The sequence below is a fragment of the Excalfactoria chinensis genome, chromosome 5 (genome assembly GCF_039878825.1).
Source record: "Excalfactoria chinensis isolate bCotChi1 chromosome 5, bCotChi1.hap2, whole genome shotgun sequence".
NCBI lineage: Eukaryota > Metazoa > Chordata > Aves > Galliformes > Phasianidae > Excalfactoria > Excalfactoria chinensis.
Genome location: NC_092829.1, coordinates 51,148,365 through 51,163,130, shown reverse-complemented (window position 1 = coordinate 51,163,130; position 14,766 = coordinate 51,148,365). Strand labels below are relative to the sequence as shown.

The 14,766-nt window shown below is 41.1% G+C and overlaps 1 protein-coding gene across 3 annotated transcripts in view; it reads right to left on the bottom strand.

Moving 5' to 3' along the window:
• Positions 1-1,505: 1,505 nt before the first annotated feature.
• Positions 1,506-14,766, bottom strand: part of LRP5 (LDL receptor related protein 5) — a 118,264-nt gene continuing 105,003 nt past the window's right edge. For 2 of the 3 annotated variants that reach the window (XM_072337475.1, XM_072337472.1), the window contains exons 14-23: positions 13,498-13,709; positions 12,448-12,638; positions 11,525-11,734; positions 9,065-9,190; positions 7,227-7,463; positions 6,406-6,516; positions 4,645-4,890; positions 3,376-3,515; positions 2,500-2,597; positions 1,506-1,867 (exon numbers count right to left, since the gene is read on the bottom strand). In XM_072337475.1, the coding sequence (XP_072193576.1) occupies positions 1,606-1,867; positions 2,500-2,597; positions 3,376-3,515; positions 4,645-4,890; positions 6,406-6,516; positions 7,227-7,463; positions 9,065-9,190; positions 11,525-11,734; positions 12,448-12,638; positions 13,498-13,709 (1,833 nt within the window). In that variant the 3' untranslated portion in view covers positions 1,506-1,605. The remainder of the gene's footprint in view (positions 1,868-2,499; positions 2,598-3,375; positions 3,516-4,644; positions 4,891-6,405; positions 6,517-7,226; positions 7,464-9,064; positions 9,191-11,524; positions 11,735-12,447; positions 12,639-13,497; positions 13,710-14,766) is intronic. The other variant, XM_072337473.1, reaches the window with a different exon arrangement.

The following is a 14,766-nucleotide window of genomic DNA, read 5'->3' as shown; positions in this document are numbered from 1 at the left end:
GCTGTCAAAGAGTCACCACATGTTAATTCAGCAGCTGCAGAAACAGGTGCAGGTCTCCATATTCAGATTTTCCCTCAAATATCCCAGGTAGGCACACACATCATCATCGACAGAGGTGAAAACTACCATTTGATACCCAAATCCCTTTGTTACAACAGGAGATGAATCAAAGCAAACATTTATCTTCTGTGTTGTGAAAGGCACTTATCCCAGCCTCCCTTTCACAAAAGGGTTTGGTACGAGATAGAAGCAGCACTTCACTCATTACGGTATCCTGAGGGTACAGTAGTTTGTTGCAGCTTCTTTCTTTTAATACAATTGGATGTATTTGCCTTCTCTCCTTCCTCCCTGTGCTTTTTACGTTACTAAATCTAGACTAAACTTGGTGGCAAATTTTGATGACATGACTAAACCGCTTGAATGGCAGACGTTTTGGTTTTGAGCTTAACATGTCCTACAAACAAACAAACAACTTTTATCACTTCAAACACAAGCCACTGTATCGTCCCGCTTTGGGAAATAAACATTGGAGGTGAAGCAATTCGTTGTTGAATTCAACACAGGTAAACATCTCAAAGACCCAGAACAGAGGAATTACCGGACTTCAGGGTAAAAGGTGAGGCACCACCTTATTTTGAGAAGCAGCTGACTGCTAATGCTCCTTCCCAGCCAAGTCACCAAAGCCTCACAAGGAAGTGGATGTTAGACAAGGATGAAGGAACCCGGTTTCATTCAAATTAAAACGGTGAACCTGAGCAAAGCTGCAGTTTGTCAGGCATTTCTCTTGTTAAGAGCCCCTTGCTCTCACTGGCAGGCCATTACAACTTCTACTATCATGCACTCAAAGTGGGAACTGACTGTAGCTCAACCAAGCAATTGAAATCTGGGTATGTTTCTAGCTTCTATCAGTTCCAGAACCAGTACACAGTACGGTACTTGTGTGAGTCAGGACACGATGCCCGTGCAAACAGCTAAGCTGAAAGACTTGGTTAAAATAGGTGTTTTTCCAGTTCAGTGCTGAGCAAATGTAGACTGGGACTCAAAATCCAGGTCTCAGGACACAGGTTCTGCTGGGAAGCACTCAGCTCACTAGCAAACAGGAGCTTAAGACAGTGGTACTCTGCATATTTTCTCCCAGTGATGTACAAGGAATAAGAGACTGACAAACATATTTAAGCACGTTTTTCTTCTCTGTGAATACCGGTCTTTAGCCTCCTCCTTCCACAAGCCACTTCACTTTCTTTTCTCACATTAGTAAAAAGAATTGCATACACTTTGCGTGTAAAAAGGTGGTTTGAAATGCAAAAAGGCTCAACGCTGCCTCCCCAAATCCTCTGGGGAGTAAGTCAGTTCCGTGATTTCAAAAAGGCAAATATGGCACAAAAGAAGGGAAATTAAGTTAAAAAAAATCAATTTTATAAATATTCTTCCTTTGTACAATTTTCACAGCCCCATCCCTCCCACCCATTTTTATTCACATTTCTTTTTCTTTTTTTTTTTCCTCCTTTTTAATTCCCACCCCTTTTTATCTTTAAATCATAAAATATATATTTAAAATCTGTTCATATTTTAAAATATTTACAGGGAAAGTTCCTTCTGTTGAGGTCATGAGGAGTCTGTACAAGGAGAGGGTGGAGGTGGGTAGAGGTGAAAGTAGCTTCGTTCTGTGGCAGGAGATGGAGGGCAGCTTTCTTCTGCCGACATGTACTGGCTGCGAGGTGTGGGTGGAGGGGGGTAAGGGTCTGAGTCTGAGTTTAAATCTATATAGTACTTGTTGGCTTTCCATCGACTAGTGGTATAGTCACTGTCACAAACATCTGTGCTGCACGGGGTTGTGGGTGGAGCTGTCCCTCGTATAAGGTAAGGCCTGCGAGGTAACAAAATAAAATGCACACGCATTAGTTGTGATTTTTGAGAAAGGGAAACAAAGACATTGAAAACGAATGCCTACATCCACAGTCAAGACAGATGCGGCTTCATTCTATGTCAGCAGTAGCTCAGGTTTTCATGGAAGCCAAATGAGAAGCATTTGAACTGTGTTAAAACTGAATGGCACAGCTACCTGCAGCTCACAGTGCATTTTGCCAGCCTCTGACCTGGTGGTACATCCATAGGTTTGGAGAGCCAGAGAAGACCAACGTGACCACTTAGTTTGGTTCCAAGAACTAACAAATAGGTTAAATCCATCAGAGCAGAGCAGACCAAACACTCCTCACAATATGCTTAGTGGCCATTACAAAGCAATATAAATATAAATGCACAGCTAAACCCTGTTGCATCAAAATAAGGAACAAAGCTAATGCTTAGGGGTTACATATAGTATAATCTCAATCTGAATGGTCATTTGTTAAGAGAGGCAAAGTTTGATGGCTTTTTTTTTTTTTTTTTTTGCTTTTTTTAAATCAAGTGAAAGGTCTAAACAAGAACGTCCTGTTTAAGATGCAAAAGTAAAGGACAGACCGATGGAATGTGTATCAAACCTTTTTATCTGAGCTGTACCTGTAAGATCTTGTGGTCGAAGGAATGTTTGAAGAATAAAACATCTCTGCATTATACAGGGAGCGATCGGTAGCTGGGGACGGAGGCGGGTTCAAGATCTAGGAAGATTAAAATCAGTACTTCAGTTTGAGTTAATTGCACAACTCTGCTTATTTTGAAAACATAATTTACTCCTTCAGTGAGTCACTTGACCCTATTTTCTACTTCTCTCGTTGCTGCTTGGGCGGATTGATGCTTATTTTTTATTTTTTTAAGATCATATGAGTTAATTAAGAGACTTTATTTTGGGTTTGGATGTACTAAAACATATACAGAGCAGCAGGTGCAAAGCCAAGAAATTTAGATTGCTCAGACTGCTTCTTTTTGTAGTTAACGTAAAGCTGAGTGAACACAAAGCTACCAGAAAGAACTGACAGTTGGGTCAGCAGTAACTTTAAGATAGCAAAGCCCTCACAACAACTTCTGTATAAAAATTTGGCATAGCTCTCTTTCTGAAGGCTGACGTTTTGTCCCTGCAGGTCCTGGCTCACATAGCACTGAATTGGAAGGGTAGAAGAATTCCAAGTAAGACGTTAGGCTGGTACCCCCAATGGAAGAGTTTGGCCAACAGAAATATCAAATATCAATGGTACAGGCAGATCAGCTCCTGGGCTAACTTTTGTCTTTCAAGATTCATTTAACTAAGAATTTTTTTAAACATAAATCCACCTACACTTTTTCTCTTCATCCCTTTACCTTGGCACTGATGCAACAACTGGGTACTAGCATGAAATTGTACATCAAGTTACACAGATTCGGTGAAGCATGAGAGAAAATTAAATGAGGAGCTCTGCTGAATTCCAATATCTGAGTCACAGCCTTATGTTCAAGACATACCTGTGGGTAGAAAGTGGCTTTAGTGCTGGATGAGCTACTAGAAGAGGCTCCAGTAACATGATTTCTGTCATATAAGGGGGCACCGCTGCTCCCTCCCATGAGGCTCATGGAGCTAATCATAGACTTTCCACAAGAGATGCCTGCAGTGAGACAGAGAGGAATCCAAGGTTAGGTAAACCACAGTTCCATCTATTAATGCAAACCAGAAAACAAATCCAGAGCTTGGCAAATCCACGTAACTCTACTGGTTGTTGCTTTTGGAATCATCTTTTACATAAAAGCTTCAGGATTACAAAGAACAACATATTTTCAATTTTATATTATGTAAAGCAAACACCTCACCCCCAGACCACCTATTGTGACCCTGCAGCTCCTCACAAAGGAGTGCTCTCAGTCCGCTGAGAAAGGAATCTCCAGATCAGTTGATCCAAATTTTCCACCCAAATTGCTAACGAAGAAATTTTCCATCTAAACAGACTCGAGCATTTGCAAAAATAAGCACTATGCACTGCCCAAGAGAAACAAGACAGAGACATCCATAGTTTTCATTTCCATCCAATGAAATTCAATTGCAAGTACAAGAACAAGAGCAAGGAAACATATATATACTCTTACTGGAAAAAAAGCCCCACTTTTTAAACTGAAAAAAGGAAGGATACCTGGGTGGCAGAAAAAGGGGAAAACAACACAGTCCAATTTTGTTAACTCGAAGATGCCCTTAAATCAGACTATATATTCTCAGATTTGTCCTGCCAAAATATTCAGTGCCAATGGAAGAGTTGAGCTCAGAAGCCTTCAGAAATGTTTCAGCCTTGGGAAACACTTAGGAAAAGCAGGATGATTCTTTTTGTGACCACTGTTCATGACCACTCACTTTTTTGAAGCACCGTGCTTCAACCTACGTCTTCTCATTAGAATGAACATCAGTGGTCAGACTGTCACCGTCACAGCAATACAGAGCTATGAAAATCTATGACAGCTGAATTAGAAATAACAACATTATCCTTCAGTCTCAACTTATTATCTGCACACAGTTCTCTGGATGCATGCTTTGATTACTTGGCAAGGTAGAGAAATTCTCCTGCTTTAGAGATGAAGGCCTGAGACAGAGAGAGAACAAACACTGCCCAAAAGCAAACAGGAAATCTGTCTCAGAGATGGACTAAACCAAAGGGGATGTTTTCATTACGCTTCAGGCAACAGTCAGCTCTTAATAACCTGCAGAACCTCAAATCTGGACAATGTAATGGTGCTTAGTAGGGTTCTTACCATCCTTACCAGTAAAAGTGCCATGCTGAGAACTTCCTGGCGCAATAAAATTAAGAGGGACGTGAGGTGTGCCACTGACATACTCATGTGGAAAGGGACTGTTGGGCCCGGCGTAGCGCTGACACACCACTCGCTGGCAAACGAAGTACATTCCTCCCATGACAAAAAGGGAAAGTATTATTCCAATGACAGGACCAATGGCACTGCTGTGGGGCTGAGGTTCATCTGAGGATGGCTTTGATTTTTCTGGAAAAAGGGGGGAAACAAAAGGATGTCATTAAATATGGCAATGTATGTCACGCTGTCCTGGATCTTGCGCAGTACATCAGTCAGCACAGTCATTTACATCATGTCTTTGAAAGTCACTGCATCTAACTCAGCCACCTCTAACTACATAGATTCTGATCCTATGCATAAGACTTCACACGCGCTCTATCCTCATGTAAATAAAGCATGTAAATAAAGCAATAACAGCAATGTATTCTTCTTTCTGTCTTGCAATTCACCTTGTAAGAGGATTACTTGTCATCTTGATATAACAACAGCCAGTAGAATTTTGTTTCTAAGATTTGATTGGTAGGCAAGCTACACATGGAGCAGTGGATGTCTTCCTTGCTAAAAGCTCTTAAAAGGGTGACACTTTAGGATGGAAAAGTATTCTTAGTGACTATTAAGAACCTTACAGATTGGAGTAAAAACACACAACCAGAATATCTCAAATACTTTCTACTACTTATTTCTTTTTCACCCATAAAGCCCGGTGTTAAATAATAAAAAGTGCTGCAGTACTTGAGATTTGATATGTATCATTCTCCCATTGACTACATTCTAAATTCTTGCCCTTCAGTTGAAGGGAATGCAAAAGAACTGAAAGTTGAGAAGGAAGATAAAGGAAATGTAAAGAGCTATCAAATGAACTCTTAGCAGCTCAACATCAAGAATTCATTTGTGCCTTTCTTATTAGCGCATGACAACTCATAGGTCAGCCAAGGACCTAACCTTTAAATAGGCAGATTAACTCCGATATGATACCAGAAAGAAGGCAAAGCCAGAACTAAAATATATTCTCAAATTAGCCAGTTTAAACCACAAAACTCTCATTTTGGTTAAACCTAGCTTCTTTTGAATGCAAGATCTTCATCCTGAAAGTAGCAATCATTTTTGTTTCTTACTTGACTTTCTCTCAGTCAATCAAGAAACCACAGAATGCTCTGTTCCACAAAGAAACTTCAGAAGAGGCAGTCTTATGTCTACAGAAAAACCCATTTAAATCAGTTAAGTCCTAATTGCAGGACTGGACCCAAAGTGCAAACAGGAAACGGTTGCATTAACTTGGCACCACAAAACTTTTGCCAAGTGCACAAAGAAAATAATTGTAAAATAAAAATGGAAGAAAAAGTGGCTCCACAGTATCCAAGGAACCGGGGGGAACCAAGTGAGGGCTGTGAGAAACGGGATGTGTGGGAGGATCAGAAGAAGCACGTGCAATCTGAGATCTCCAAAAGGAGAGCTAACAGATTCTCTAGTTCTGATTCTTTTAGCCTTTTCTCGCTTTGCCACCCCAGCTATTTTCAGCACTCTTGCTCATGAAACCACCCAGAAGATGGAAGGAAGAAACTAATTTGACCTAGCTAGTACAAGGCCGAGATTCATCAGGCTTCCCTGAAAGAACATTACTACGTAAAGACTGGAGCTTTGCATTTAGCTGTAAGGTGTTAGAACTGTAAAGTGAGCACTTGGTCTCAAGCAAAGACATCTTACCACACATGAGCTCATCTGAGCCATCAATGCAATCCGGAAAGGAGTCGCACTGTTGCTTCAGGAGGATGCACTGCCCACTGGCACATCGGAATTGATTGAGCAGACAAATGGCTGCACAGAAAGAAAGAGAAGGTTAAGTATGATTAGCACGGCACTGTTCAACAGTCTTAAGAAAACCAAACACGTCAGATACGCCGAGCCACTATGCACTTTATATTATAAACAGGCAGGCACCAGAACACCTGTTTTGCTGCAGTAGGTAAAATTCAGTCAGCACTTTTCTCATTCTTCCTTTGTACCATTACACATCCCACTTATTGAGACTGATACAAAATTCTGGAACACCACATTTTTGTTCAGCTGAGGCAAAACTGAAAGCAAATCAGAAAGGACCTCCTACAGCAACTAAATGGGTGTAACTGATTGCCTGACATCTTAAAACATGAAGATATAATCAAATCTTACATAGTCTATACTACCTTATACCATTCTATCAAATACAGCTCTGTTATATTTCTTATCTATAACCACAAGCCCCTGCTTCAGTAAAATGTTTTTGTTAACTGATTTCAAATTCTATGTGAATTCAAACTATATTAAATCATCAGAAAAGAGAACGTCTTATGAGGGCTAGTAATCAGCAGCCCTTGAAGGCTCACTTCATAGAAAAAAGCAGAATCAAGTGGACAGTTCTGCCAGACTCGCAAACTAAGGCTGTTCTTGCCCATTTGAAACCAAAAATCATGAATGTGTATCAAAACAGTTAGAATCCCGAATAGCTGCTTATGTCAGAGCCAAGAGAAAAGGCAAATGATTCTTACTATCGCAATCCACTTCATCAGATTTATCTTGGCAGTCAATTTCTCCATTGCACCTCAGATGTGCATCAATACATTGTCCTTTCTCACACTGGAACTGAGATGCAGAGCATATTGGGCAACTATCCTCATCGCTCTGGTCATCACACTCTGGGAATCCATCACACCGCCATGCCATTGGGATACAGTCAATCTCTCCAGTTGCACAGGTAAACTGGTCTGGGGAACAAGTTGGAGGTTCTGCAGAAAGAGAAAACAAAACACATGTGTGCATTCGTTCAATTTTAGCCCTATCAACAGAGTGCAAATGTGATGGAAATATTCCATGGGTGGAGAAAAACTTGTGTATGCCTGGACTGAAGTTTCTCTGTAAAAATACAAACTATTTTTGAAGTGCTGTTGTCCTTCACTAAAGAGAAATGTTCAAGAACGAGACTCAAGTAAAACCAAGAGCTTGAAAAACAAATATGCCGAGTAAAAATCCATATGTTTAATTTTTGACATTCCCATGATTTCCAAGTTTCTGAGTTATGATTAACTGGGTGTAGCAATACTGAGGTTTACAAACCTACCCAGTGACCTGGCAGCTGTAGATATGGGAAGGATGCCAGACGGACGCACCAAGGTAACTCTGACATTAGTTTGGGCAGGAGTGCACTGTTTAGATAGTTTGGCAGACAGATTACTACTTCTGCATCTAGAGCCACGAATTTGCATTTAAAACCTTGTCAAGTGTGTTCACAAGAATACATGAACAAAATGTTCTCCAACCAAAACAGCTATCAACCAACTCTGAAATACTTGCTTATGAGCTACTACTACTGCAGGCAAGACAGATTACAAAAGCTGTTGCAACCTCAGTGAAGGATGAGAATGAAAACAAATACACAAGAAGCAGAGACTGAAAGAGGGCCCTTAATTTTAAGGCTTATAGGGGAAGACAACAAAGCAGTGGAACTTAAGAATCTCTCATTGGCCACGTTTTTCAACAGAAGTAGAGCAAGAAATACGTTTTATTTTTCCAACTGCAGATATAACCTCCACTACTCTAAAACCACATAGCGTGTTGTGGTCATGGGAAAGAAAACAGTTTATAATGGAAAGGACTGTCCCAAGGGAGGTCAGAGCTCAGCCAGAAAAATGAAATCCACAGCAAAATGAATACATAAAAAAAAGCCCAGAGGATCAAAAGAGCCAAATAATTTAATTAAACTGGATATCTCCCAAAAAGAAGCATTTCCCCCCCCCAATTTTAATGCTCTTTGCAATAGTAAGGTAACAATTACCAAAATACCTGGGGCTGTGAAAGGGAATTGCAAAAGGAATGTCTTTCCATGAGGAAAGACAAGTTACTTTAATTAATAAGAACTGCAACTGAGGTTTTGAACTGTCTGTCATTAACTAGACAGCATGGTGTGTTACGTTACCATGTTATCTGAAAAGCTGGAGTACTGCAGGAATCATACGTACAGATTCAACTGCCAGATCATCATGGGTTATCAACACTGTTATATACATTCGTTTATGGCATAAACTGTCACATCATACAATAATGAAGAACTCCACATTCTGGATTCAAATGCAAACTCCTGCAGGAATTTCATATAATTTTGTGCCACACGGAAGTCAAGTACCTTGGCAGGCAAGTTTCTTGCAATAGTAACTACTTGATTTTGGTTATTCTGACTTCATTCATTCAGTTGTTTTTGAAAATACCACCATCCAGACAGACGGTTCTCAAAATCCAGCAGCACCTCATAGACCAAATCTGATATTCCAGTGATTCCTATTTTTTCTTTCCCAATGTAAACCACTTAGCAGCGCTGTTAAACACAACTCACCTCCGCACGTTAAGAGATTCTGCAGGAGAACAAGGTGCTCTGGGCATGAACATCTTGGAGTCCCATCCCCTTTGGCAATGCAGATGTGCGAGCACCCACCATTGTCACGGGAGCACGGATGTGCAGCTGGAAAAGCACACAGAAAGAATGATTGGGCAGTGTTAAAAAAAAAAAGAAAGAAAAGCTTAGCTACTAGCTAAGATAAACTCACAAAACCACCCATAACACATTTCTAGTTGAAATAGTTCTAGTTAACTAAGATTTCACAGCAGAAGATAAATGCAAGGTTTTCCAGTTCTGTGCTCAGAAGTCAATTTACTACTTCACGAGGACACTATTTCTCCTGGCTGCAGTGATACGGAGACCTTCAAGAAACTTATAAAATCAATTTGGGAGCTCTGGTGAAGAGAAGTGAAGAAGCAGATTTGAGAAGGTCACATTTCAGGCAAACCCAAACAGCCCATCTGCACTTCTAGAGCTGCCACACACCATTGCTGCAGAATGCCAGCCCACCAAACACTGAGGAATCTGCCTCTAATCTCCAAGACCTCTTACTATCCTGTCCTATCACCTAGCTTCTGTGCACCCTCACCAAATCCCTGTTACTCACAAAACTGCAATGTGAGCACACACAGTTGTTATTAAGTTATGTGGCCATGTTCCCAAATCACTTATTCAAAAGTGCAAAGAACCCAGTGATTTCTAATGAAATCAAACTAAGGAAGCATTAGTTGGATGAGAAACTGGCACAGACAGATGAAGGCACTGTCTGAGGGTCCCAGCCCATCTGAGTGCTTTACAACATCTGCTGGAGTGATCTGTGGGGACAGAGCCTACGTTACTCATGATGCCGCTGCACAGTGTGTTCTTTACTACCAGTAAAGGATCAAGAACTTCCACTGGGAAGAAATGGTTCAGTTATCTCTACTTTTGTGCCAAAGTTGTTTTCCATCTGTTTGGGTTTCTCAGCAGTCTGCTATCACCTTCAACAAATCCATCAATTTAATACAGTATTGGAGATGTTACTGTTTGAAGCATGGGTTGCTAAGTGCCCTCATGCACATTTGTGAGGGCACGCACACGCGCATGTTTATTTTTACTCTCCTGTTGTAACAGATTTCAGATGTAAGAAAGTGCTTCCTTTCAGTGCAACCCTAAAGAAACATTACCCTTGCCATAATAAAATAAACATTCTTAAAAACATGTGGGATATAAAGCCCCATCTCTCCCTTTTTTCTTATTAACAGTGTTGAGATTTAAAGAAAAGTTGTTTTTCCATCGTTATGTACTACCTCTGAAATGCACTCAAGTAAGAGAAATGGCAAAGAAGAAGAAAAACTGAGTGTTTGTGAAAGAAAAAGAACATCTGGTTAAGGATTAGCAAATAGAATCAGGTACAGTTTAAATATGCTGCCTTCCTTCCAACAGTTTACCCCTGTAGGCAAGTTTGCACTTATGTGCATCCTCTCTATATAAGACTTCTACCCCCAACCCTTCACATACTGGAAGCATTACTCCTCTCCAGACCTCAGACCTGCATTCCCTTACTCTGCCATACCGTAGTCTTGTACTCCTCCATCTTTCCACAGGGCAAAGTGGAACATGGGTAGAAGGGAAAAACTTTACTGCCTACTGCCCAGATAAAGTAGGGATATTCCTCTTCCCAGGTTTCTTCACTCTGCGTTCAGCGTGCCATGAAGGGGGAGAAATATGAAAGACAGGGTTCATCTGCTTTTCTCCCTGCAACAGCAGTATATCCTGAGGTAGCAACCTTATTGGCCTATTTCCTTGAAGGAGGCAGCATTAGAACAGATGAAGGCTTCTCCTGTCTCCCAGGTACCCACTACAGAATAATGCTACATAGAATGTCTGAAGTTTAACAGAGCACAGGAACTGAGTCAGCAAGCCAGAAAAATAAGGTCCAACACAACCAACCTCTTTCTAATCAAGGAGAAATTCCACATCCACAAAGCAGGATTTCAGAACATCCTGCCCATTCTCCTTCCTTTACTGAAGGCTTTCATAGCATCAGTCATGCTGAGTCAAACCAGTCATGCTTCACAAATAGGTCTGAAACCCCATGAGAAAAGGCAGGTACCATTCCCTTTTCTATCCTTACAAAGGTATTTCCAACTCAATTACTTGGTTGTACTTTAAAAATTAGCAATCATTAATTGTTTCCAAACAGCTTTTAGAGTTATTTACTACCATGTGAGCTGGTAGAAAGCAGGTAACTAAGTGCTGTGAAATCACACATTCTAGCTGGGCAAAAAGGCCTCTTCTGGACAAGAATGAGAAACTTGTTTCTCCTCCCCTATTAACCTCATGTTAATACAGCCCCTCAAGTTGAAAGCAATCCATGGCCTAACTTAAAACCAATATTGCTGAAACACGCAGCTGGATGAGGAGCTTGATACAGTGACCAAGAGTGAAAAACATCAGGTAGTTGAAGAAACTCACAGAATTCCTCCATATCAAGTTCCTCCACAGCATGAATGCCCGTTAGGTGTGCAATTCGGCCTTGAATTCTAGTCCTTTTGTACCCATTAGTTTTCTCCACTCTCTCAATCATCTGCTGCTGCCGATCAATCCAGTACAGGTGATTCCCCAGCACTGTCAGGCCCATTGGCTGAAGGATGTTGGAGTCCTCCAGAGTCACACGGTTAGCACCTGAGATCGACAGAAACCATTTCTAACTTATTTAAAAGACAAACGAAACCCAACAAAAACAAACAAAGAAACACCACTTCTTGAAACATACGGAGGCAGTTTCTGAGGTTTTTAAGCCCAGTTCAGCAGCCAAGCAAAAAACTCAACCTCCACATTCAGGAAAAATGGAATTTAAATTTAACTTTTGGAATTTAAGTCTTGGACAGCTACACAAAATGAGATTGAGGCATTTAGAGAATCTTTGTTTTACTAACTTGGGAAATTGCAAGAAATGGATCTCTCTCCACTGTTTTGCAACACTAGTGTATCACATCAGCCACCCCCCTTCAGTTTGTAATTCATGCTACCTTAATGTAGTAAGCTGTAAACTCAAAAAAAGGAAAAACTGAAGAGTTACACCAACTTTTTTAATCACAGGAAAAAAAAAAAAAAGGAGGGAGCGATTTAGAGGTTCTGTGACAGCTAACACCTACTTAAATCTGATCTTGCATGAGTTGCAAGATATCAAAAGTCAAATGTCCCTCTTGGAGAATGGCAATCGTTACAGACACGTTTATTCCAATCACTTCAAAGAAGCCCACCAGTAATTGTTAGCTGTGACTGCCTGCGCAGAAATGGCAACTGTAGAAGTTATGGGGGTCAGCATCAAAGGGGGAATAATGTCCTGTACACATGCATATGCTGCTCCAAATATTTAATTGCATACCACATACCTGACAAGTCACAGCTTTCGATGCGCTTCAGATCTGCGTCCACCCAGAAAAGCTTTCCGAGTTTGTTGTCAATCACCAGGGCTACTGGTCGGATCAACCCAGTTGTGAAAAGCACTTCCCTCTCTGTGCCATCAAGGGCTGCACGCTCAATCTTGGGAGCTCGCTCTTGCATGTTGGTGAAATACATGTACCTGAGGACAAAGGCAGGAGCTGCTTAGGCGACAGCTTCAGAACTCAGGGGAAGCAGCTCACATTTGCACAGGGCTTCTGAAACAGTAAGCATGAACTGCTTACGCAGGGATGACTGTGGTCTCTGTTGCTCCCCACAGCAAAGACCCAGATCTAACCAGCTGCAGAACCCCAAACATTTGCTAACTGGCATATTGAGACATTTCCACTATTTCTTCAGGGCAGATTCCCCAGTACCATAGGTTACGCTGCTGCACAACCATTTGCAATGGCATCAATGAAGAGTGGCAGCAGTCAGAACACAGAGGCAATGAAGAGCTGGAGGGAAGGATTTCTGGAACAAAGGCAGGGCAAATTCAGGACTCAGACCACAAATCCAGCCTTCCCAGGTAGCCACTGTGTTCAACACAGTCACTCTCTGCCATTTTTACCTCTTGTAATTTAAAGCAAGTTTAAGTTATTTAAAACCTTGGAATAGAAAAGTTGAGTGTTTAAGAGACCAACAAAGCTAAACTCCCATTTTTACAGAGAAAGCAGAAAAGCTTTTATAAATACAAACCATGTCCAAGTGAGTTAGTCCCAATGAGATTAGCATCTTTCCTCTAATCCCCCTCTGCCCACAGAAGCTTTTGAACTGTGAAGAGTATGCTCAGCACTGTACAAAAAAACAGTCCCACAGATGTTCCAGATAGAATCTCTGGGTACAATTGCATCCACATGGTTATGTCATATTGTCATTCAACATCTGTCAAACACATGGTAAGCCACCTACCAGTAAAGTGGCATTTAAGCATCAGCACACACAGCTGACACGCATCCCAAATGTATTCTGTGGTGTGAGGTACAAGAAAAGAATCTCACCCCCGCTCTGCATTCACTACAATGGCTCTGGGTTTGTCGTGGTCGCCTCGCAGCACCATCCCAATTGACTCGCCATTCAGCCTGTGAACGTTGACAGAATTTGTGGCTTCACAGGTCCAATACAAGGTATGGCTGTATATATCAATGCTGAGGTCATGTGGCTGCTTCTCTGGGTTCTGGCTTTGGTTTGGAGAGCTCATGACAGTAAAAGGCTGCAAGACAGCATTTAGAGAATGATTTCCAGTAACTGCTCCATAAGAACTCTGTACAAAAAGCACTGTTTACCCATGTGGGCATCCAGAAAAAGCCTAAAACCACAAGGAAACACCAAATAAAATAACTGTGACAAAGCATAATAATAATAATAATAATAATAATAATAAAATGTGATTCAAATTGTGGATGCGAGGAAAAACATCTGAACAAAATCCATAGACTATGCAATACTCTCCAGAAAGCAGTTGTGTGGCCTCCTATAAGTAGAATTAATTAGCAGGAGATGGAAGAAAACAATAGTGTGTATTTGCACAAAGAACAATCTCGAACAAAACAGTAGAACAAACAGGGCAGTCTTCTGGCAAGATGTGTACTGCTACCCAGTCAGATGAATATATCTGAATCTCCTCCTAAAGGCTCCTTCCCACATTACCTGTAGCGTAGCAGATAATTGAAGACCTGCCTTTTCTTATGAACTCAGATCTTCCAGTGAAACCTAGTTCAGTTTGCTCACATATCAGATGGCCAGAGGTTTGCCCCACACTCGTACTAAAAACATTACTTTGCCTTAACCCTTGTGTCGTTGTGAAGTTCCTTACAAAATCTGACATTATTGTCAAGTTCCAGGAACCATTACCCTCAACTCCCCCCACAACCTGCCTCCAAATCCAAGTAGTATCTAGTAGCTACTCCCTATATACTACAAATCCAACATGCACTTCAGTGCTTTACCTCTATGAAGAACACTGGAGCGTACCAAGAGTCCCTAAAGGAAAACCATGCTTCTGCTGTTTCTTTAACATTACTGACACTTCACTAGTGTACTGCCAATCCCAGTGCCACTGGGATACTAATAGTACTGGCAGGACTCACAATATCTACATACTTTTCAAAGACGAATGCTACTAGTCAGATTATATGGGTCTAGAAAGATGAACATGCTATTCTGTATTCAGCTTAAGCCAAACAAGTCACTCAAAACAGCTCTACTTGAGAAAGTTGTATTTCAATAATTCTGTTCTAATCCACCAAATTCCAAGTAGCAATATCATG